At 38.7% G+C, this 26,398-nt stretch overlaps 1 protein-coding gene across 1 annotated transcript in view; it reads left to right on the top strand.

Annotated features, from left to right (window-relative positions):
- Positions 1-26,398, top strand: part of LOC145670413 (phospholipid-transporting ATPase ABCA3-like) — a 541,163-nt gene that overhangs the window by 65,507 nt on the left and 449,258 nt on the right. The window contains exon 7 of the mRNA XM_081739072.1: positions 19,405-19,583. Coding sequence (XP_081595198.1) covers positions 19,405-19,583 — 179 coding nt within the window. The remainder of the gene's footprint in view (positions 1-19,404; positions 19,584-26,398) is intronic.

Raw genomic sequence — 26,398 nt, 5'->3', positions numbered from 1 at the left:
TTGAAGACAGCCGAATATAACAATATTCTGGATTTTGGTAAAAATGGCTAAAAACATGATATTTTGCAGATAGTGTGTTCCTGAGAAAAAGTCTTAATGAGAATAACCACTAATCATTGATCAATTGGCCACTACGAGGCCACTTTTTTGAAAGTAGCCGAAGATAGTGATATTCTGGATTTCGATGAAAGTGACTGAAACTGTGATATGTTGTAGATGTTGTGATCCTGAGAAAATGTCTTAACAGGCAGAACCACAAATCATGACCGTTTGGCCACTACAGGGGCACCTTTTCGAAGACAGCAGAAGGTAACATTATTCTGGATTTCGGTGGAATTGCTTGAAACGGTGATATGAGGCATTGGATGGCAAAGTTGCGTAAGTCAGTTTTGAGACATTGTGAAACGCTGAGACTTTTTATTAGAATCGATATAGAAAAAGCCGACAAAATCAGTTCTTTGTGGTGTTATTGTTTGGATTATGGCCTAGTCTTTTAACTTTGAGATACGGAATGCTGCCATCCAACAGGTTATGTTTGCAAGTTTACGGAAATGACTGGATTTCATTAAAGTTAAATGACTTACGCCAATTTGCCATCCAACGCCCCATATGTTGTAGATATTATGATCCTGAGGAAAAAGTTTCAATGGACACAACCGTCAATCTGTGATCATTTCTCAACTATGGGGCCACATTTTTTAAAACAGCAGAAGGTAAGGATACTCTGGAAGTTTGGTAGAATTGTATGAAACCCCTAAAAGTCGGATTCTACAATCCGAAAAAAGGAATGGGGAGAGTAGCGGCCAACATCATTTAAGCATAGACAACATTGAGATGTTCATCTTGCGGGACAAAGGAAAACCCTAAAAAGCCCTAGACAATTTTTATCAGAATCACAACATCTACAACATACCATAGTTCCAGTCATTTACACCAATATCAAAAATATCGTTTATACCCGGCTTTAGTGACCAAACGGCCATATTAGAAGGTTGTGTCCATTAAGACTTTTTCATGATGAAAAAAGATCTTCAACATATCTTAGTTTTACTCAATCTTAAAGAAATCCAGAATATCGTTACACTCGGCTGTTTTCAATAAAGTAGCCCTGTAGTGACCAAACGATTAGTGATTTGTGGTCGTGTCCATTGTGTCTTTTTCTCAGGATGACAATATCTACAACATATCATAGTTTCTGTCATTTTGACCGAAATCCAGAATTCACTATCTTCGGCTCGGCTTCTTTCAAAAAAGGGGCCTCGTAGTGGCCAAACGATCAGTGATTGGTGGCTATTTTTCCATTAAGACTTTGTCTCAGGATCACAATATTTACAACATATCACGGTTTTGTCATTTTTACCGAAATCCTGAATGTCGTTATATTCGGCTGTCTTCATGAAAGTGACCCTGTAGTGGCCAAACGGTCAGTGATTTGTGGGTGTGCCCATTGAGATTTTCTCTAAAGAACATAATATCTGCAATATATCACGGTTTCAAGCAATTCCACCGAAATCCAATTTCCATAAGAATTGTGCGGAATCCTTTGTCATTTCGAAGAGGACAATTGCCCCTGCAACCCTTTTCTCGCAAAAATAACAAAACCCTTATTTCCTACTTTGAAGTCATCTTTGCATCGGCAAAGTTTCGTTCCTTTAAAGTGGCCCTTTTAATCAAGAATACCCTTTTCTGAAAATGGGCCTTTGCCCCCTTAACCTTTTTTTCCGAAAGAAACAAAAAAATACGTGTCGATTTATTTTCAGTCTATATGTGCCAAGTTTGAAGAAAATCGGGTGAAGAGAAACCCATGTAAAGTTATCTCCTTTACACTTTCACTTTTTGGACTTGACGGTTTTTTTCTTGCCCCAAAGTCTTCAATTATTATCATTTTCTAAGCAGAATATTCAGTGAAAATATAATTCAGTTTGGTAAAACATTGCTTCATTCAAAATAAAATATTTTATCAAGTACTTAGTATGTGTTCTAATTTTCAATGTTATATGTAATGTTTCTGTGCTGATATTGTGAAGTAATATATAAATAATTGATACCTACAAAGAAAACATTTCTCCTGCTAAAATTAATTGATACTCTCAGTATCAGTGTTCGTAGGTTCCCAGAGGAAAATTTTCCTTGACTGACAAAATTTTCCCTTTTCTTATCAAATTTCCCTTAGTTTGTTGAATGACCTATTCCTGAGACGGAAGTTGTGATAAGATTCATTTAGCTATATTAAAAGAAGTGCCAACCACATTTCGACGGTACTTTGCACCTACCTCGTATCACAAAAACGAAACAACTTTACAGAAGAACAAAAAGTTGGAGATTAGTTGAAACTTAGGAACTTTGCTGATGGAAAAGTTAATTACGATAACAAACAATTCTTCATCAGAAAAGTTACTGACTTTTAATTAATCTCCAACTTTTTGTTCTTCTCCTGTAAAGTTGTGTTTTTCTGAGACACAAGGTAGCTGCAAAGTACCAGGGATTTGTTTTGTTTTTATTTCTATTTTTAGTATTTCCTTATTATTTTTAGCAAAAGTACACACAAGTTCACCCAACCAACAATGGGAACACGTTGTGCTACCTTGAATGGACACACACACACACGCACCCACCCACACCCACACACCCACACCCACACTCACACACAGACACACACACACACACACACGCACGCACAAAACCATTGTTATTTTATTGATTTATTTCTGAAGACCAAACAAAACTTTAAGTATTTATGTGGGTAATCAGTCAGCGCGAGAATTTCTCTGGATTTTCCACATTTTGTCGAAAAATTTCCTTTTCCCTTTTTGCTAAATTTACCTATGAAATTTCCCTAGATTAGGGAAATTTCCCTCAAACTACCAACATTGGTCAGTATTACCCTATAACGCACAAACTACTCAACGCACCCGCTGATGTTATGGTGTGTTGTGCGCCTGCTCGAAGGTTAAGGCATTTTACTATAAAGATTTGGAGCTAAAAATAGCATAGGAAACAAAGAATAAAATAAAGTGAAAAATTATTATGCATAATGATTGCTCAATCTCTTTGGCAGTAATAACACTTGCCATTATGGCATTAAAATACATTATCAATCACAGGGGTGGATCCAGGACGGATTTCTGGGGGGGCGGCGGGTTGTAGTACTACTACTTAGATCTACTTTTAAGGGCTTCAAACTCTGAGATGGGTTTTATTTATATATATAAAATACGAAAGATTTCCTATTCTGGCCAATCCTGAATCCGCCCCTGACCAATCATAAGTAAAAAAAGAAAGAAAAAGAAAAAGAAGAGAAAACGTAGATACTATTTAACGTTAATTACATTCTGACTGAATTATCTCCAAAAAGTCTGTCTGTCAAATTCAATTATTTCTTTAAACTAGACGAAGTAATATCCCTTTTTGGGTACACAAATGTCGAAATATACAGAAAGAAATGGTAAAGTGTTAACTAATACACTAATTTGGTTATTTCTATCTTCATGCAGCCAAATTATTGTTTAACGTCCCACAATTATACCTTTTACACGGAATGTACTTGAACCTGAACCCACAAAGTGGGGGTGATATATATATTTCCTGAAAGCTTGGGTCAAGGTAAGATCAAAACCGGTTACCAAACTTTGGGAGGTCTCAAGTATTCCGCTTGAGGGCAGCACGTTACTCATTTTTATTAACACCTTTAAGCGTGTCTTAAAGTCCGTAGCAACCCCGAAAAATCTGAAATGATGGGACAAATATGAAACCAGAAAAACATGTCTTTCATCATTTCAAAATGAAACGTGACTGGAATTCCGACTTTTCCAGTAACGGAATGAATGTCGGGAAGGTACATTAAGAGTAAACCAATGAGATCTAATGAGATTAATATCCGTTCCAACTAAAATGCATTTTCTAACTTTACACTGGTCATATGGCATAAGGCCAAGTTTTATACTGATATGCATCTATCGTTAAGTTTTGAAATGAAACTCAATCTCTTTTTAGAAAATAGCATGGCAAATTAATAGGAAAGGTAGAGCAAAGGTGATGAATTTCTAGGGGCGAGCTTATACAGCCTGGTGTTCGAATACTGCTTGGCTAAAAAAGGTACTTTACCTTAATCTGATGAAAACAATCCATGATTCCGTATCTAGCTAACGCGAGAGAATTACGGAGAAGCTCCTTTGTCAACAATCCAACCACTTTCTTCCCTGAGACTCCTCTGTCTGATGGTTTTGTTTCAGTTCCGTTTTTCCGGGTCCCTCCTTCCTGTCATGTGGTCTTTCAAATATGGTCAAGGCGTCTCTCTAGACGCCACCCACGTCAACCTCATCATTTCGACGTCACTCCGAAGTTCGTTGTCCAGGCCGACCTCATCAGAGGCGATGTCCTCCAAGCCCAGACTCATCAGGATCGAACCCGGCAAAAACTTGAAGACAAAGCGGAAGGCAGGAATCTCTGACTCTAGGTGTAAATACAGAAAACACAAACCTCAGGAGAACGTTTTCCTCAATGCTGACTGCGGAAGCTAGACACGGAAAACAAGATTCAGCGTCTCATTTGTTTGTCAATCGGCTGCATAAGCGGAAGAGGAAGAGGTAAGGGACTTCTAGGACATTTGCCTTTCATGCTGGGTTTAATAACACAGAAAAGAAAAGTAATACAAAATGCTCTTTGAGCCTTTAGACTACATAAATTAAAAATAAAAATAAAAATAATAATGTTTTCTTCTGTAGTGAATCCTCCGGGAATCGAACCAAGAGACCGGATCCTCAACATTCCCCCCTTCCAGAAAAAGGTGCAGAGCCATCATAGAAAAGACTTTTTCCCATGAATGGGTCGAACCTTGGAACCTGAAAAGGACTAAGAAAATGATTTAAAAGGGAAACAAACTCAATTTCTCTTAAAAGGGGAAAGAAAAACAAAAACAATGGCAATGATTGCTGAAGAATGAATCCGGCGACTTGACTTCCTCGTTTGTGTGCAGGTGGCAGCAAGTAATTAGCAAGATAAGAAGCAAGCAAGCCTGTTCTGCCCCTCGTGACGAGAATGTGAAGCATGTTGGCGTTGAGCGCATCGTTGAAGGTCACAATATGCCACGCTAACCTAGTTTTGTGGCAAAGAGGAAAAAGAAAAAAAAAGACGTAAGTAACTTGCATTTAGCACATAAAATAAGTAATTGAATTAGTAAACTTTTATTGCAATAATGTAGATTTGTGAATCTTACAGTTATAAGAGTATGATAGTGCGTATAAAAACAAAAAAATAAGTGAAATGCACAAAATATGAGTTAAAATTTTCATAGCGTCAGTGCATGCGTAATTCGAGTCACATAAAAATATAGTACTAAAAATGGAATATAAAAAAAAATAAAAGTGAATTGAAATACGTAAAATAACATATAATATATATGTGGTAAAAATGAACTTAATTACTATAGCAAGGGAATCACACAAATCCATAAAATAATGCAAGTACGTTCAGAAGGTAGGCGTGTCCATAATGGTACGGGATGCAAGGAAGAAAAATAACATAAAGTTTTTCGCCCTTAATAGGAATATAAGGTATAAATTTAGTAAAAGGAATAAGGTGCTGGAATGTTTGGATAAAAGGCGAGATGGGAATAGAAAAAGAAAAGAAAAAAAAGGGAAATATGGAAGGAAAATTGACCCTTGCACTTACGAATACAGAAGTGGGAGTAGGAGTCGCTCCCCATTGTTCGAGATTTAATTGATGTCAGTAGGTTATAACAAAATTTGAAGTCCAAATAATTAAAAAAAAATTCTCTAAAGGGAAGAATAAATAAAACACAATTCATAGACGACTAAGCTAAGCTAACGAAAAGAGATAGCAGATGTTGGAGGAAAAACGCGCTGGGAGAAGAGTTTCTCAAACTGCGCTCCGGAAAAGGAAAGTCACAAGATTATTTAGATCTGTGACGTCCGAAGAAGCCTAAAAATAGGCATACTAGCTTAAGGCGGCTAGAACTCGCCACTTGCTGGAAGCTTAGGTTGCGAAACGATAGGCCCAAAACCAAAACTAATACTACCTAAAACGCGGCCTAACGCCGGAAATGTAGAGAGATCGGCTGAAGTTAACGATTATCAGTTGAACTTGAGAGATGATACAGAGATGCGTGAACTTACAGAAATCGAAGTAACAAGCGTCAAAGTTGAAATTATAAGAATCTACTAAGTAGCAGTGTCCAAGCTTTACTCTGGGTGTAAGAACGTAGTAATCCACAAAACAAATGAACGGGTTCGGAATAACGTGAAGTAAGAATGAATGCGTAGATAAACACAGTACGGATGAAATTTTCAAACAAGATATATATATTTTTTATCACAACTTCCACCGAAAATATAGATTATATAAATAAATGTATAACTAACGAGTATTACATAACTAGTATATAACGTATAGAAAAAAAATTCCAATATCCGATATATGTAGAACATAGTTCATAAGCACAGGCATGTGTGCAAATTTTTCTAGTAAATATCGTACACATTGTGAACGTAACGTTAATTAATTCTTTATAATTATTTCTTCACAGGTGCTAAAATTATCGTCGAGACGGAACTACATGGCCTTAATTCCTTTACATGTCACAATTTACAATGCATGTTGCATGAATATCTAACAATATGTTCAGAGAGCAAATAAATTGCTACTTAATGCATGTGTCTGTACACAATGCTAACTTGTAATCTCACTAACTGTACGAAGAAGTTAAATCGTCAAATCAAATAAATTAATTCGCAAATAGAATTAATTCGCAAGAAATACTCTTAACAAAAGTAGTCATGAATAAGTAACATAATATCTTACTAATTGGACAAAAGTCCCACGGATTATTCTTGCTCTACTTCGAGTAGCAGTACTAATAATGTTACTTCTTAACTCACAATGTCTTTCTTCTGCAACTAACAACAAAGGCCATCGTCGAAAAGTTTCAAAAACTGGAGTGCGCAGAAAACGAAGAAAGAAGCACATCTGAGCGGTACCATGTGCGCACTGGAATTTAAGGTAAATGCTTCATAGCTTGAATTAAAATCCTCTTCTATAACTCCATAAATAACTAAGAGAAGACTTAAAAAGTAGTGCATGTACATTATAATTACTAAATGAAAATACTATAATATATATGTATATGTATAGGTCTAATGGTATAATAAATAAACAAAAGGCACACTGAGCACACACAATCATTGAACACAACGGCGAAACAAAAAACCTTAGTTTAAAAGTAGGGCACGTAATCGTTAAGGTATGAGACAGGATTCGAAGTAGATACTGCAGGTCGTTGGCTATCAGAAGTTACAGGCGGCGGTAAGGGTAGACTATTACTGCGTTGGGCTTTAATTTTACGTTTAAGGACAGAACGACGTTTATATAGTTTAAAAAGTATAAATAAGATTAACAGCAGTAGAAGAATTTCAATAGCATGTACCAAAATCCACAGCACATCCTGGTCTAAGGCAAAGGACTCTGCATTAGCCTTGCGAATGCACAAGGCACACAAGAAAAAATCATGCCGGTATAGTAGATAGCCAATCGCTAAAGTTAAAATAATGTTCCAGCATATTAAAAATATTGGCACAAAGTTTTGTCTATAATAGATAGGCGTATAAGGCTTAATGGGCGTAACAGTATATGACGACAAATTTAAATGAGGTACAGTATATCTCCAGTCAAGGTTAATTAGTTTCGAATTATTAAAAATCTCGTGTGACTTAAATTTTTGATTTAAATGAACAAAATTATTGGCCGTCAAAAAGGCAGGGAATAAATGTACTACTGTAGGCGATGATATCTGATTGTGAAAACAAGGGAATATCGGTTTAGCGAATAAATGCTCAGAAACTTTTAGTGTAATATCACACGGTAATGAAATAAGTAATGACCCAAATTTACTTTTGCTAGAGACGTCCAAAAGTGAGGTATTTGTGGCAGACACTAATTGTAACGTAGGGGGAGGGTGGGTCAAAACAAAAGTATGGGGCTGCAATTCCAAAAGTTGGCTATGCACATTATCGTGGCAAACATATGAACAAGACGACACAATATCGTGGACTGTAGAACCAAAAAAACCTTTATATAAGCATCTAGCCAATTGAGACGAAACGGTAATGTGAGACGGGATTTTACACAAGTTCGAGACTTGTAAGTTACAGGAGAGCAAATCAGAGCCAACAATAGGAAATGCAAACAGCTGGGATTGAAAAATAACATAGCTCGGAGATATACTGATCGAACAAGTCTGATTATGGTAGCCAAAAGGAATGGCCTTAACAGAATACAATTTAAATAAAGCATCCTTCTCTCTCAATGGTACTTTTACATGTGCAAAAATATATGAATCAAAAATATCGCATGACAGCAATTTTAATGTGTAATAAACATCAACGTTAGATATCGGAATAGCCAATAACATATTCTTAAGGTTTACTGATTCTTCTAAAATACGTAATTGATCCTCCAATACTTTATAAGGGATAAGAACCGGGTCTAGCTTACCCACTCTACAACTCTGCAGGGACGTCTGATACTTTTGAATTTCCACTAATTTTAAAATGTGCATCGAAAGTTGGTAAATTTCTCCGAGTAACGAGAAAATTTCTAATTGACTCCTATCAGCCAAATTTTGTACTGAATTTGCTAAAACTTTCGTCTGATCCAATAATGTTTTTGAAAACGTCTCCATTTTCTGAAAGTTTTTCCCAATCTGAGATTGAAACTCGGTGAGAGTTACAGATGCATTGTGAATAAAAATAGAATTATGAAGTAATTGTTCACGAAGTTGAACAACGAGTGACTGAATTTTATCTTGTTTTTGTTGATATGCGGATAACTGACTATGGGTAGCTAGTCCGCAGCACCAGCTGAATAGGGTTCCAATTCCATTAAAAATGGAACGGGTATTTCGAGAGTGAACGTTGGTTCTATAAGGTTCGTTAACCGTTAAAAGATTATTGGCTAAGTGCGTATGTAACGCATCCAAACTGGAAGCTAAACTACATGTCTGAACAGAATAAGAGTTACTGCCATTACAATGTAAAGAGTTAAACAACGAAGAAGCCTGAATAGGTCTAGGAAACTGAAAACTCACATTGAACAGCAGAGGAACCGCATGCTGATACAAAATGTGTCCATGGAGTTCGTTAAAATAAAATCCGCTAGATATAGATACATCTAGGGAAGATGATACAATTGAAATTAATAGGAGAACCTGCAGCGTCTGGAACAAATTAAAATAAAAAATAACATAGACCAAATGCACAATAATAAAATAACTCACGTATAACATACCATAGAATGTACAACAATTAAGTGATGTATATAACTATCATATGTCTGTATTCGAATATATATAATACTACTATTAGAGAAAAAAAACACTGTATTAATACCATAAGTACATTAAAAAACATATGTACAACCATCTTAAGATAATGAGCGATTTAAACTTTACTAAATTCGCCTTGTACTGGTAACACATATCTCTATATCTCACTTATACCAGTAAATTGCTTTTTATGTCAAGTCAGAGGAAATATTATCATTTCGAAGTAACTAGTCAAGTAAAATTATCGTCTATTCTTGAAAAAAAAACAGTCTAAATCGGTAACATTCAACATGTTGAAGAATAGGTTTTAAAAAATCGACTATATCGGTAAGATTGCATGCATGCGTATATGTCATAAAATAGTGCTTAAAATTGTCACATTCAGGATTCCTCAGGAAGGTAGCTAGTCTTCCTTACAGAAAATGAAATTCACAGTTAAATATAGGTCAAATCAGTAGGTTTATCATTAAAAAAAAATGCACGTGCTAAATAATTATAACAAATATATAGAGATAAGATGGAATATATCTCTCAGGAGGAAAAAAAAAGGTCAAAATCGTAATAATCCTTTCTTTCTTTGCAGGTAAGAATGGAGAAAGAAAAAAAATCCAACATCGAGCGCACAACGTCGCAAGCAAAGTAGCCACACTGAGGCTTTACGTAACTATAGCTAAAATATTTCGAAATATGGTTTCTTAGAGAAAGAAAAAAAACAAATTTCTCTCAGGAATCATAGAAATCCAAACTACTAACATAGAATAAGGGTTTTTTTTTGTTCTAACCACACCTTACACTACTTAGGGAAGTATAAGGGAACGTACTCATCATAAATTTGCTTGTTTTCCTTATCAAAAAGACAAAAGATAATTTTTTCGAAGTCGGACAAATTTGTCTCAAGCATATTACGGACAGTTGATAATGCTATCTTTGCTGCTTGCAGTTTGTCAAAACCGAACGCTCCAGTGCCTAAACAGCAGAAGGCGAGCGTTCGACAATTGTTGTCAATAGCCTGTTTCATGCAGTTTGAGTAACACTGCCTCAAAATGCGTTTGTTATTGTCTCTAGGAGCGCAAGTAAATAATACATTTGCTGCAGGGAGATTGAAACCAGGCGACATTTTAACTTGTCCTGGTCGAAGTGAACCAAGCTTTTTACACACCTCAAGGAGTTGTTCTCCGGCGGCTCTATGGATTGCTCCATCGACACCAGATCCTGGCGTTAGGGTTTCATTGGCAGCATTAACCACCGCATCGCATTTAAGTTTGGCTATATCTCCATAAAAAATACTAACTTTCTTGTTAATGTCTTCATTGATATTATAAAGTGGTTTTCTAGTAGGCTTTGGGAATTGCAAAGACGAAACCGTAGGTAATTCCTCCGCGTCCGTAACGTGTATATACTGGATCGGCTCCTTTAAAGTCGACACAAGAGTAAAATGTTCAATGTCTTCTAGTTGATTGCTATTGTGAAGATCTTCCTGACGAATACAAGCAACAACATCAGACTGGTCGGTGTCTTCGGGTGGAGGGTCGTCTGGATAGTATGGTTTCAATCTGGTCACGGCAATCGATTCAATTTTCTCCCTTCCTTTTGCTGTTTTATACTTCACAAAGTAAGCGTTAGCATGGTCTTCTCTAACCACAAGACCTGGGCCGAAATAATGACCTGAAAAAGCTTTGGCATGACCTCGTTTCCTAGTAGGATCATAGATCCAAACACGCTGTCCAATATTATATTTGACAGCTACATGGCGATGATTGTATGACTTAGCTGTCGTACGGAAACGGTCATACAGTTTGTCCTGGGCTCTTTCCCTAATTTCTTGCAGTGTTGCCAGACGGTCTTCGTTGGAAACGTACAGACATGGTCCATTAATCATGGCTTGATGTTCGAGATAAGGGTCAAAGCCATGGAGCAAAGAAAAGGGCGAGAATGATGTAGATAAATTTACTGTAACATTATGGGAAAAGGTAACCGCAGGAACATGGTCAACCCAACTTCCATGGTCTAAAGGGTTAATCTTACGCTTTAACAAAGCCTCTAAATGTTTAATCTGGACCTCTACGAGACCGGAAGTTTCATGCTGATAGGGATTAACGAACTTGATTTCAATTCCAAGGATGTTACATAATTCTTGGAAAAGCATTCCCGTAAAAGCCGTAGATCGGTCAACCAAAATTTCTTTACAGAGACCAAATCTTAGAAAAACGTGATTGTACAAAAAGCTTGCGAGCGTGGCTGCAGTTTGATCGGGAACTGTAGCCGTTACCACATATCTAGTATTATAATCGACAGCAACCACTAAATACTTGTGCCGAAGGGCGTTTGCATCGCTGTAGGGACCCGCGCAATCCAGGGCTATTCTATAGAAAGGTGGGACAGAAGGCATAGTTTGAAGAACTCCGGGCGGTTTCCCAGGCGTCTTCTTGAAGCGCTGGCATACCTGACATCGGCGGCAACGGTCAGCTACAAATTTCTTCATGAAAGGGAAGTAAACAGATCGTAACAATAATTGGTACGTTTTCCCATAACCCGCGTGAGATGCACCCAACGTGCTTTCGTGTGCGGATCGGAAAACTTTATCCCTTAAAGTCGATGGAATGACTGGCAATAGCTGAATTCCTGACGGATGGCGATGTTTCCGAAATAAAATGCCATCTTTAATTTCAAAACACAGAGCCTGGCGTTCTAGGTTGTAGTCTTGATCCTTACTTCCCTCTAAAAAGGAGATAATATCCTTGAAGTAGGAGTCCTTGCGTTGCTCATCTCTCAGCGTGTCATCGAGTTGGATCGTGAAAACTCTCGGGTCCTCAAGGTTCTTTTCTTCATCTTCTAAGTCTCTTTGACAGTCTACATTTCTTGACAAGGTGTCACATAAAGAGTTCATTTTTCCGGGCACATGCGAGATAGTGAATTGGTACTGTTCCAACTCAGCCATGATACGTGCGAACTTTGCCACATTCTTAGTTTGACGAAGAAAGGTCAACGAAAGGCAGTCAGTCTTCAAATAAAAATGTCTTCCTAAAAGAAAATACTTGAAGCGACGCAGCGTAAAGATGATTGCTGCTAATTCCAGATGGTAAGGGTGGTACTGACGCTCCTGAGGACTCAACGCTCGACTGCAAAAGGCAATGGGCACCAACGGCGCATCTTCTTTATCAGTTTCCGGTTGTAGGATCGCTCCGCTCAACGCGTGTAAACTGGCGTCACAGTACACATGTACATCCTTGTTGGGGTGGTATCTCATCAATGTTGGGGCGGAGATGATAGCTTCTTTCATCTTCTCAAATGCCTGTTGTTGCGCAGCAGTCCATTTATAGGGAACCTCTTTCTTAAGTAATCTTAACAGGGGTTCCGCGATGGTCGAAAAGTCCTTCACGTAAGATCGAACGAAGGAACACAATCCTAAAAAGCTCTTGAGCTGCTTCTGCGTCTTAGGTCGTTTGTAATTTCTAATAGAGTCAGTAATTCGGTCGGAGATTGATATCCCCTGCTGGGAAACTACGTGTCCCAAAAGCTCTAATGAAAAATGCGCTAGTTTAGTTTTTTCTGGGGAGAGTTTCAGTCCACGCTCACGGAGTCTTTGAAATAACTTCCTTGTAGTAGCAAGAACCTGTTCAAATGAGTCTGCACCCCAGACTACATCATCTAAATAATAATAAACTGAATCTTCTTCTAGACCTTCAAGTGTAAGTTTCATTACGTCATTAAGAGCACTCGGACTCGTCACTAAACCCATAGGGAGGACCTTGAAACAGTATTGCCTTTCGCCCGGGACTGAAAAGGCTGTAATAAGTTGACTCCTTTCTGTCAATTTAATCTGATAAAACCCTGATGTGAGATCTGAAAGACAGATGAATCTATGGCCACTGGAACGTTCTAAAATGTCCTGCATAGACGGTACAGGATAGCTGGATGGAATCACGTGACTGTTGACAGCTCTCAGATCCACAATCAGCCTATAAGAACCATTTTTCTTGCGTACTAAAGTGATCGGAGAGTTCCACGGCGAGTGACACGGTTTAATAGCGTCTTGCTTCAAAAGTAATTTGATCTGGTCACTGACGGCATCGCGAAGATGGTAGGGGATCGTATAAGGCTTTACAGAAACAGGATTAGGATCCTTGAGTTGGATATCGTGCTCGTACCCACGAGCCTGCGAAAAGTCATCGGGAGACCAACTAAAAACATCCTTGAATTCAGCGATAAGGTCATACAATTGCCGTTTCTGATCATTATTCAGTTCTGGGTTTACATTAACACGAGTTACGTCAAAGCCAGGTATGTCAGGAGATTGAGAGTCAGTCTCTTCGGTTACGTTTGTACACAAATGCTCACTATTTTTGTCTACAGCAAGTCCCACAACCTTATTTTTCCACAACAAAAATGTCTTGTCTGTAGGGTTAGTTACCCAAATAAACGAGTTAACGTTGTCCACAAAAGATTCTTGAAAAAGAAGGCTGACCACCCCAGGTACAAACTTAAGGGGCTGTAACCACTCCCTAGATCCCACTAAATCATAACATTTCCGGAGTGGAACTCGGACCTTCGAACAAGGCGGTAGCCACGTGGACGACAGAACTTTAAACACTGGTTTAATCATGGTTGCAAATTCAGCAGACACATTGCAAATATGTGAAGACTGAGGCAAGGTGGCAGAAGGAATTTTACCAAACCTAGAAATGACTAATGAACGATCTTTCTGATTCAGATCAGCCTCGTGAGCTAGCAAAAAATCTTGTCCCAATAAAGGGGGGTGCGGGTAGCTAGGGATAATCCTAAAAGGATGACAGAAATATTTCGACCCCACCTGGAATCGAACCAAGGCTATCTTACTAACTGGTAAAGTCTTACCCGTAACTCCCTTTAGAACACTAGACGTTGGAAAAATTTTAGCCTTACTAGGTACCATCTGTGCCGAAATACAAGATATCTGCGAGCCACTATCTAGAAGGATAGGGCTATCCTTACCATTCAATCTAATCACAATATGTGGAAGAGCTCGTTCAAGAAGGAGGGGGACTTTTATACGCTTAGGAGTTGATGGCCCACCATCATCAACCCTGTAAACTAGTTTAAATTACTCAGGCAGTGGGCTGCAATATGATTTTCCTTCCCACATTTAAAACAAATGATGGGCTTCTTATTCCTACCCTGACTATTGTTATTTTGACTGGCATAACGTGTTTGTTGTTCAGACTGCTGCTGACTAGGCTGTTGCGAAGAAAAATTACGTCTTCCTCTGTTGTTATTATTATTACGGCGAGGATTATTTCTCGTACCTGCATTCTTTTGCATATGTTGACCCTGCAACGACAACTGAGTTAGTTGCTTCTGAATATTCGCTAACTGGTCTTTAAACTCGTCCGCTGACAGCTTCGGAGCGGAAGCTTCAGAGGTTAAAGTCCGCGTAGAGCGATCAATCTGCTGACTAGAAGGAACAACATTCCCACGACCTTCATAATTTTCTGGCGGATTCAGCTGAACTGGCGCTTGCGAGAGAAAAGGATTCTGTTTAACGAGCTTTTCGATCGCTTTCCTTTCCAATAAAACTCTTGCCTTTTCCTCATCTAATAAATCTTGCACCAATTCTTCGACCGTGGTGTAAGTCTTTTTGATTGCAATGCGCATATATTCTGGGATCAACCCATCAATAATGAGCTGAATCTGCTTCTGTACTGGAGCCTCTTTATCGTTACGAAGAATCAGGTTCCTCTTTGCGTAAACATACGACAATACAGACTCGTTGGATGCCTGTTCCCGGGAGCGCATCTCATGTTCAGTTAATTGAGGCAACAAAGCGTTTTTGAAGGCATCCTTAAATTTATTTTTAAATTGATCGTAAGACATGGCTGGGAAATCTGGTTGTTTTGAGATGGTATCAAACCAGTACGCGGCTGGACCCTTCAATAAAGAACCAAGTATCCACTTTTTCTTAAGATCCGGCCAATTGTTAACCTGGGCCAAAACCTCGAACTGGTCAACATAATGGACCGCATCATCCCCCATTCGTCCATAAAACGGTTCAGGTCGTAAGATGTGACTAAGCATACTGAGGTTGTCTTGTTGACCACCAACTGCCATGTCGGATGACAAAGAGAAAGAAGTACTAGAAGGTGCCTCAATATCAGAGATGGAATGTGAAAACCGCAAATTACGCCGTATGCGATCAAAACACTGCCTAGTATAATGAACGCGTCCAGGGGAGGAAGTAACAATAGGCTCAAAATATTCTGTTAAATCTAAATCGTTATATGCATCATCACTAACATCACACTCTTGAGCAAATTGACGTAACATAAAAAACGTAAATACACACACTTGCAAAATCACAAATAATATCACTTAAAATTAAAGACAAGTCAGATTCTAACACCAGACATCGCTACTAAATCAAGGGTGGTAGGGTGGGGGAAATTCCAAATTAGTGCTAAACAAATAGGTGGGAGGCAAAATTTCTAAAAATAACGAGAGAACTCACAGAGACCAAACCGTAGGCGCTTCCACCATGAAACGTGACTGGAATTCCGACTTTTCCAGTAACGGAATGAATGTCGGGAAGGTACATTAAGAGTAAACCAATGAGATCTAATGAGATTAATATCCGTTCCAACTAAAATGCATTTTCTAACTTTACACTGGTCATATGGCATAAGGCCAAGTTTTATACTGATATGCATCTATCGTTAAGTTTTGAAATGAAACTCAATCTCTTTTTAGAAAATAGCATGGCAAATTAATAGGAAAGGTAGAGCAAAGGTGATGAATTTCTAGGGGCGAGCTTATACAGCCTGGTGTTCGAATACTGCTTGGCTAAAAAAGGTACTTTACCTTAATCTGATGAAAACAATCCATGATTCCGTATCTAGCTAACGCGAGAGAATTACGGAGAAGCTCCTTTGTCAACAATCCAACCACTTTCTTCCCTGAGACTCCTCTGTCTGATGGTTTTGTTTCAGTTCCGTTTTTCCGGGTCCCTCCTTCCTGTCATGTGGTCTTTCAAATATGGTCAAGGCGTCTCTCTAGACGCCACCCACGTCAACCTCATCATTTCGACGTCACTCCGAAGTTCGTTGTCCAGGCCGACCTCATCAGAGGCGATGTCCTCCAAGCCCAGACTCATCAGGATCGAACCCGGCAAAAACTTGAAGACAAAGCGGAAGGCAGGAATCTCTGACTCTAGGTGTAAATACAGAAAACACAAACCTCAGGAGAACGTTTTCCTCAATGCTGACTGCGGAAGCTAGACACGGAAAACAAGATTCAGCGTCTCATTTGTTTGTCAATCGGCTGCATAAGCGGAAGAGGAAGAGGTAAGGGACTTCTAGGACATTTGCCTTTCATGCTGGGTTTAATAACACAGAAAAGAAAAGTAATACAAAATGCTCTTTGAGCCTTTAGACTACATAAATTAAAAATAAAAATAAAAATAATAATGTTTTCTTCTGTAGTGAATCCTCCGGGAATCGAACCAAGAGACCGGATCCTCAACAAAAAGTATAACGTATCAAAGTAAAATAAATTGTCAAAGGGTCTCAGATGGGGTCCAACTCAAATTTTTTAAATGGAAAGGGGGATCAACTTGCATATCGTATGAAAGTTGGTGTTAAATAAAACAATATAAATCAAGTCGCGACTCAATCAAATGTTGAAATGGAAATGTTTTCAAGTTGAGTTTCGTATGAAAGCTTATGTTAAGTGAAAGAAAAGAAAACAAGTCTCGACTCTTGATGAAAAAATCTATTCCCACTCCTATTAATCTGAAGCGGTGAGACAGGTGCAAAAACAAAACAAAAAGTAGAATGTATCAAAGGAAATGACTCGTGCCATTTTGCAATGCTTATGGACAGTCGAGACTTGTCCAATGTCCAATTCTGTATCATTTAACAAGAGCTTTCGCATGATAATTATTTACCCCCGTTGGCACTTGAAACTTTTGAGTTGGACCCCATCTGGGATCCTGCAGTTCAAACTGGGATATTTCTTTTTTCTTTTGATACATTATAGTTTTTTACACCTGTCTCTCCGTTTCAGATTAATAGGAGTGGCAATAGACTTTTTCATCAAGAGTCGAGACTTGTTTCCTCTTCTTTCACTTAACATAAGCTTTCATACGATACTCAATTTGAACCCCTTCCTATTTCAACATTTTGAGTTTGATCCCGTCTGGGACCCTGCGAGGGACCCTGGAAAATTTTTTTTACTTTGAATCATTATACTTTTGAAATAATGACATATCCGTGTTTTTGTTTCTACACCTATTCCACCGTTTCAGATACATACGAGTGACCATAGAGTTTGCAATGAAGATTGTGTTGACATTTTGACCCAGCGCTATTTTGCACAGGCTTATCGTAGAGAGTCGCGACTTGATTTATCTTGTTTTATTTAACACCAACTTTCATACGATATGCAAGTTGATCCCCCTTTCCATTTAAAAAAATTGAGTTGAACCCCATCTGGGACCCTGTGACAATTTATTTTACTTTGATACGTTATACTTTTGAAATGATGAAAGACATGTTTTCATATCTGTCTCACCGTTTCAGATTTTTCGGGGTTGCAACGGACTTTAAGACACGCTTAAAAGTGTTAATAAAAATGAGTAACGTGCTGCCCTCAAGCGGAATACTTGAGACCTCCCAAATTTTGTTAACCGGTTTTGATCTCACCTTGACCCAAGCTTTCAGGAAATATATACATCACCCCCACTTTGTGGGTTCAGGTTCAAGTACATCCCGTGTTAGACTAAAGGAGACGAACGATTAATAAACGGGAATGATTGTGAAATTAATTTTTTGTGCTCTGGGAATCGAACCCGGGATCATGTGCGCTAGCCACTAGATCTGTGGGGAGAGCTCTCTTCATGAAGCGGAAGGTCATTGTCGGAAATGTAGTGGGGCTGAGAGGGTAGTTCATTTTTTTTATGATTCATTCGATCAGCCTTTACTTTCGTATTCTTTATCTGTCCTCTCAGTTACGAGTAGCGCTGTAGGATTCACGGGTGGTTGGTGGAGGTCTTAACGATACATTTTTGTCTGTTTGAAGTAGATTTGTACCATTCCGTCCTGACTTCTGAGCCCATGTTCTGTTTACTTTTTCGTAAAAAGCTATAAAACAAGTACAAATAGACATAAAAAATATTTAAACATAAAATAAAAAAAACTTTGCATTGCTTTCTTTGTTCTGTTTTTAGTTCATAAATCTATATTTTTGGTTATTCCTTTTTTTACGATGTTTCCTTTTTTCGTTTATATTATTTATTTTTATATGTGTGCTATGTGATTTTGTAGATTAGAAAGGCAGGTTGGTGCACTTTCCATTTTCCTTGACACGCTGGTCTCTCGGTGAGAGCGTGCCTTTGAGTTTGCTAGCAAAGTAGCGTTAGTTCTCCTCACGAACATCCCGGTGCCGTATTCTGATAACGACACACTGTCTTTTATTTATTAATTTCAAAACTAAACACAGTTTATGGTATAAATATCTCCAACTTCGGGTGTGACATTGGTGAAATCACTTTTTTATTGCTTTAGAGTACATTTGTTCTTTCTTAGCAAGCTTCACGCCTAAAGGACGGATCTGTCTGTAACGCATTGTTGCCACGTCACGGTTAAGTTGAGAGTTAGAATATGGATGAGATATAGCAAAACGCCACACCACTCACAATTCACTCTAACACACTTGTTCGCGTGTGGCAACTAAGCACTTCAAATACCCGCCAAATAGCAATTTCCTCATCTGATGGGTTGGCTGACAACTAACGTTATCTACACGACGAAACCAATAAGAAGTCTATTTGGATTAAAACGTTCACGTGAGTACTAGCAGAAACACTTTAAAGACCAAGCAAGAGTACTTGAGGCAATTGTGCAAGATAAAACAGACGTATGGTAACTAGAAACTTCCTTCGAGTTTTCAATAAAACTCAGACCTCTGTTTTTTCTTTTATCATAAGACTTTATTTTCAAGATCAAATGATTTCTTGTTTAGTTGAACCGTACTTATAAATAAATAAGTAAATGTATGCATAAATATTGTATTGAAATGATGTTAATCTTTCATTTCAGGGGAAGGTGCTAAGTGGACAAATTTGGATGAAACACCTATTGCGGATACGTTGAAAATGGGTTATGTAGTTGGCATGTTCTTTGCAAATATGGCAATATACCTCTTTATTACATTTTATTTCAGTAACGTTTTCCCGGGAAAATATGGAGTGCCTAAACCATGGTATTTTATGTGCATGGTAAGTTATTTACCATAACTATATATTAAAATACTGGCTGAAATATCCGTTCTTCGCACATGGAGGATAGATTTGTGAAAAGTATCTGAATACTCTTCCTCCTCCTGGAATACGTATCTCAGTGAAAGTACAGTAATAGTGATCCAGTTTCCCTCTTGCCCAGTTTCAGTTTGAGCCACAAAAATTTACTTCTATTTTCTATTATTTTATTGTTCCTTACGAAGTATACATTATCTAATAACTATGTATATTCTTTACAGAATTATCTTACTGTTGTCTACCTTGGTTTGCTAATCACTCAACATTAGGACCAATAATCTATTAATTAAACATATCTTCTATTTAGACATAATCAAATTTCTTGAACTGTTTCCACAGGCAATCTTCATAGGATTTTAATTTTTCAGTGTTCTTCAGATTTGGTGCAATGAGATTGTAGGTCTATCCAGTTGGTGCCAAAGGATCTAATCTCGAGGTGATGTATTAATAACTTCTTCTCACAATGAGAATGTATGGCTTTGCAGGAAACAAAATTAATGAAGGCGCCTTATGTCGATGCAAGGAGCTGAACTGTACATTGTCTGTTCCTTCATTGCATGCAATCTATCCGTGGTTGTCATACACACTGGCAAATAACTCATGTGTATCTGTCAACTGCATTTCACTCAACTTAGCAATCAGTGGTAGTATGAAAAGCTCCATCTGTGAAGTGTGAAAGTATCTGATTGCCTTCATCACGGTAAAGTGTGTGTTCATTCTTCTCAGCACAGTTTCATCAAATATCTGAAATGGCACTTTCAAAAGCCAAAGCATAATCGTTACTTTTTGAATTGATGAAAAATCAGAGTGAATTTATTAGTTTGTACTACCAAAATGTAGAATTTTCATTCTGTTATCTTATTAACGAAAGTACAGTAAAGAGAAACGAATGTTTCGCCTGATCAGAAAGTCGAGAAGAGTCAGTGATTGCTAAGGTAGATGAAAAGCAGTTGACAAATAAACATTGGATTTGTTGCCTGCATGTACGAAATCACTGATTACTCATAGGCATGAAATCAAACTTATAAAAAAACATTAAATACAGACCAGCTTCTTGTATCCACATGGACCGTCTTCATCATGTGTGTTTCCTCCCAAGCCAGACATTCTCATTGTAGTCCGGTGGCCGAGTCATTGGATGTGAAAATTAGTTACATGGGAAATTTTTATCATAGAATTCGCTCAAGGAGTAAGCAACTAAACAGTATCTGGAGGGTGCAACATTGGCACTGTTGGGCAATCGTATATAGATAGTAGAGTACAGTAGGGGTAGTGTTTTAATTCTTATTCGTTATTTAGTGGAGATATGTATGTTTCTGTGTGTGTTTGAAGTAATTCCTTTGTTTCTTTACAGATTTGAATGGTGAAGAATTGTGAAGATGTCGGGGTGCTTACTTTAGGAATATTCCGGATTTCCCGTGCCAGTCAGACTCAGAATGGTTGGTTACTGCAAGTTCGAAGCGAATTCGGTGCATCATCACTGCAAGTAAGACGAGATGGGACACTGAAAATACTGACCTCGACGCAAAATTGCAGGCTGATTCAAATATGACAATTCGCTGTCGTAAAGGATGTGTCTCAACGTATACGTCAAAGTGGCATATCGCAAAGTTTGCAAAGAAACACAAAATTGTAACAGAATGTGGGAGTGAAACAGTGAGAAAACGTTGTCGTTCCGAACTTCCGGCATTCAATTTTCTTCAGCATTGCATCTTTTGTGCCATGCAATGCGTGACAGGAAGACACAGAAAACATCGTAATCGGTGGAGAGTAGTTAGGTTATGCAATACAGATATTCGTGATGAAAGACAAAAACTTTCAAACAGAGTATTATTGACACATGCAACCAGAGGGGTGACGAATGGTCAGACGAAGTCAGAATCAGAATTATGGGAGCGGGAAGTGATTTGCATGCAGCAGATCCGAGATACCATGAGAATTGCAGATGCACATTCATGGGGAGGTTGAACGTTGCTGCAGCCGCAGAGGCGAGAAATCAAGAGAAGGACAATGATGAAGCATTAAGACGTGTGATCGAGGAGGTGAATAGGGACAAGAAACGGATTTGGAATTCAGTAGATATTTATAGTCTGTATATATAGAGTGGTGGTACTCTATATCGCAAGACTGTAATTAAAAAGTTGGTAGATCACTTCGGTCATGACGGTGTGCTACTTTCTGGTTGTGGAATCGCGAACATACCTGTATTTAGCAATACGGAATCCTTTCAACTTAGGATTGTGGAAGATCACGACGATACTTCATTCATTGAAAGAACAGCATCTCTAGTCGTAAAAGAAACAAAGGAACTCGCAAGGTGCACTGATACATATAGACTTGATCTAAATAAGGATTTTGTGTTCTCTGAAGTGAGTACTTTCCTGCCTGAAATGCTGTCCCATATTTCGAAAAACCTTGATGACACATTGCTTTCTTTAATGATTGCAAATATGGTTTCAAGAGCTATAACACACTACCCAACGATGCTACAAGTTGAATTGGGGGTCATGTTGGGCAGAAAGGAACTGATTGAGAGATTACATGATTTTGGAGTGTGCTGTTCATATGAAGAAGTGCGCCATTTCAAAACATCAGCAGCCACTGCCGCAGCAGAAGTTAATGTTGGGGTCGTTTTTTCGGATAATAATGGAACTCTCATTCAGACAGTAGTAGATAATTACGATTGCTGGATTTCACCACCAAACGGTTTAGCATCAACGTACTCCATAGTATTACTTGTGACCCAAACTGCCAATATCAGGGAAAGTGCTACGTTGTTGAAACCGGAGACCATTCCTGGTGTAAGAAAGGAAAAGCTCCAAAATCCTGTGGTTACTGATGTAGAAGTTCATAGATATAACGGTTCAAAGAAACCTCCAATGCCGGAAATTGAAGCGAGAAAATGATAGTGGTCAAGAGGTATTGAAAATGCAAGATATATCTGCTCGAAGAGCACAGGAACTGGATTACCTGTTCCTAAGTGCTGTTGTATCAGAAGAAGACTGCCCAAAATTCTGTGGATTCAATACCCGTTTGTGCCGAGAACAAGGTCACGCAATAAGGGCTGCAACCGTTGCAGCCTATACGCCTTATTGACATGGTACCTTGAGACCTCGACACCATACTCACCACAAATGATGGAGGCCAAACGACTTACACATGATGCTGGGCAGAAATGTGTTGTTTTTACAACAGACCAGGCATTATATCGAGTTGCAGTATGAATAGCATGGGCCTCACCTGATGCATGCAATAAGTTTGTTCTCCGGCTCGGGGGAATGCACACTCTCATGAGTTTCGTTGGTTGTGTTGGAGTTCTTATGGTCATCAATGGTTTTGAAGAACTTATGAACTATGCATTTAGTAATGTCACACATATGCTGGCAGGATTCTCCAGAATGTTCGTGCTCTACGAATTGTAACCGAACAGCTGTCCAGTGGTATTTTGAAAGAGGAAAGAATTATCAGTTTTGCATATCTTTCAGCGATGTTGGAAACGAAAGCGGCATCTAGCAGAACGAGTAGATTGTGGGTGGACAGTCTTATCAAGCCGGTGTTCATAATGATGCCTTTAGTACAGCCGAACGAGAAGAAAAATTTTTACTCCATCTCTGGGCAGTAGAGGAAATGCTTCTCTCTCTCTCTCTCTCTCTCTCTCTTTTTTTTTTTTTTGCAGCTAACCATTTCAATGAGGTATGCGAGGTATTGCTTGTACTATCTGCGATCTATGGAAAAAGTACCTGATCGTGTCATGCAGGAATTTCTGAAGAGAGAATATGTAATGATACAGAAACGCGGATTCTGAAATGCTATTTGGAGCGATATGTTAATCGAAAGAAACTACATTCATGCGATATGGGAAAAGTCGAAGTGCCATTGTAGGACAAACGTTAATTCGAGAATGGTGAAGACATGGGCCAACAGTTTGCACATCTGCAGTCAACTGGTCAAAGACGTTGACGATATGCGCGAGAATGATGATGCAACTGGGTCCGTCACGCATCACCGGGAAGAATCTGCAGCCAGAATAAAATCTGACCGTTCTGATCGGGAAAGATATGTAAGGCATTAACGCATTGCCTTAACTCGATCCCCAGATCCTCAGCTACACCCTGCTTAAATAATAAACATTATGAGTGGTCGTGTTGCCTCTTCTGCAATTAATGTGGATCAGGCAGTGACCATCGGAAGACAGCAGCTGCAAGCATTCGAAGAGACATAGCCCGGAGGATTCTACAACTCCATCCTGAAATAGGTTGTAATACTATATGTCATGAAGAAGAAAGTGAAGGTCGTACAGAGTTTGTATTTGATACATAGATGATTTATGCTAGGACGATTGGACTGATGTTGTTAGGATCAATTGATGTTGCAGATGTGTTGACGCACGAACTGACAGCATTCCATGCCTCCCTCTTCAGAGATAATGGCAAGATGAAATTCACTACCAAATGAAAGCTAAAGGAATTGCTGGTCACTGATATGTTCGAGAGACTTCAATCGTCTCCAAATGCAGTTGTGATTGATGGGTGTGGTGTATTGTGGACAGTCGTTTGGCCTACAAATGGGACAGTCTTTGACTTTGTGCAAAATGTTACTCATTTCGTGGAACGTAAACTCAAAGATTCTGGTGTATACCTCATCTTTGATCGACACAACCCATACACTATCAAAAGCCCTACAAGATGCATGTAACGAGGAATCATCAACTCACTCTTCATACACCTCTCCCACCACAGCAAGTGGTATTGAATGTGACCCACAACAAAATTGAAGTGATTGACATGCTATGCAAACATCTGGTTGATTGGCATCTTTCTACCAGAGAGGCATACAAACTCGTTTTGACCAGTAAAAAATACATGCCCATTGAAGTATCAGACGGAGCATCAAAACCCAAGAACAGACTTGGACATCGAACACGAGGAAGCAGATGTTATCATCGTACAACAGGCATTACGGTTGGCATCGGAGTACGTATGCCCTCACATTAAGGTGATATCCGATGAGACTGATGTTTTAGTTCTTCTGCTTTATTATTGTGCTGAGAGAGAAATAACAAACTATAAAGTAGATAATCATGGAACCAACCAGCCCAAGGAGGTCCATTGATGTTAGAGCAACAGAATCGAAGCACGCTGCTATTTGTACTAACCTCCTTTCAGCACACGCTCTACTTGGATGTGACACTATTCAGAGTTTGTATGGAATCGGGAAGAAGAAATAATTCAGAAGTTAAACGAACACCATTACATCCTTGGGTAACCTAACGCCAGACATGTTGGACATCGTCAAACAGGCGACAGAAATAATTGCAACGTGCTATAGTGCTAACATCAAAGAGAGTATGTCTGATATGCGATTTCTCGTTTGGAGTACAAAAATGGCAAACCCAAGAATGTCATCCACTCCCACGTTGCCACAAACGAATGAAGCCTTCTATGAGCACGTTAAAGGAGCTCAACTGCAGTGTGCAATTTGAAAGTCTGCAATGGACCAACAACCACCTCTTCTGGATCCTCTGCAATATGGATGGAGTCGTGACGAAGCGTTCAAAACTCTCGTTCCAGTAGCACTACCCGGCAATGTCCCTGTAGCTCTGCACGGTATTCTTCTAATGATTAGATGATTCCAGGAGCCTCTATGCTCAAAGCTACGGTGAAGTTGTGCTGCGGAAAGCGTAGCTGCTCAATGTTTAGTGCTTGTGCTGAGGATAGCACCTGTACAGACGTGTACACAAACATATCGAACTCCTCTGAGACTTCGAGTTCCTCCGTGGCTAAGCGGTTAGCGTACGCGCCTTTGGCGTGGGAGACCCGGGTTCGATTCCCGACGTAAGCTCATATGGTTCGGATTCCACGTTAATCGGTTGGTCCACGTTTCATATAACTCCACGTTTCAACTCCACTCCTCTGAGACTTCAGGCGATGCAAGCGTTGATGATGTTGCGGAAAGTGATTAAACATTTATCACCCAACCCTGCAGCAGGGCCGTACCCAGGATTTTTAAAGGGGTGGCAGACTACACACTTTACAACCTTAGTTCTGAAATGGATTTATATTGTTTAGGGGCGCAGATGACTATCTTCCACGGCTACAAAATATAATTTGAAACAGCAGTTTTTTCTGTAATGATATTGTAGATTTTTCTTCGTTTATAATACTTCATCGTTGAGAGTCAGTTCTCCCCTTGCCCCCTGGATACTGCCCAGCCATGCAGTATTCACCATTGGATTCAAATATATTATATCATCATGTTCTCAGTAACAAATAATCAAAAACTTTCTATATTACAATCAGATTTTTGATATCGTAATTAATTAGAGTACTTTTTCTTTTCATTCTGGTTTTCGTATTTGAAAGATATATATAAAAAAATGCAAACCAGTGACAGCGTTGCACCCGTCGAATTTGGTTTTAATATACATTTTTCACCAAGATGCCGTCGTAACATGTTGCGTGTAATAATGCACTTCCACCTACACAGCAATGTTTGCACTCTGCCACCAGACTATTGTCAGAAAAGACTCATCCCAAGTTGGATATAATAATACGACTTTCAAAGACTATAATCTCTCTGTATCCAATTGAGAAAGACACAAAAATATAAGTGGCTTATGATATTAGTTGTAATCACTTTTTATTAAAGCAGCAATCCTTTATGTAGTTTGTAATAGCACTGCAATACTATGTAATTATTCTTCAAGGAAATTAACTTTTGGGTGTATAACAAGAATACCTACATTTACATTTACATAGTACAATAGTATGTTTCTT

This window comes from Thermobia domestica, chromosome 14 (genome assembly GCF_964235325.1).
Source record: "Thermobia domestica chromosome 14, izTheDome1.hap1.1, whole genome shotgun sequence".
Lineage (NCBI taxonomy): Eukaryota > Metazoa > Arthropoda > Insecta > Zygentoma > Lepismatidae > Thermobia > Thermobia domestica.
This window is presented reverse-complemented; position numbering and strand designations above follow the sequence as displayed.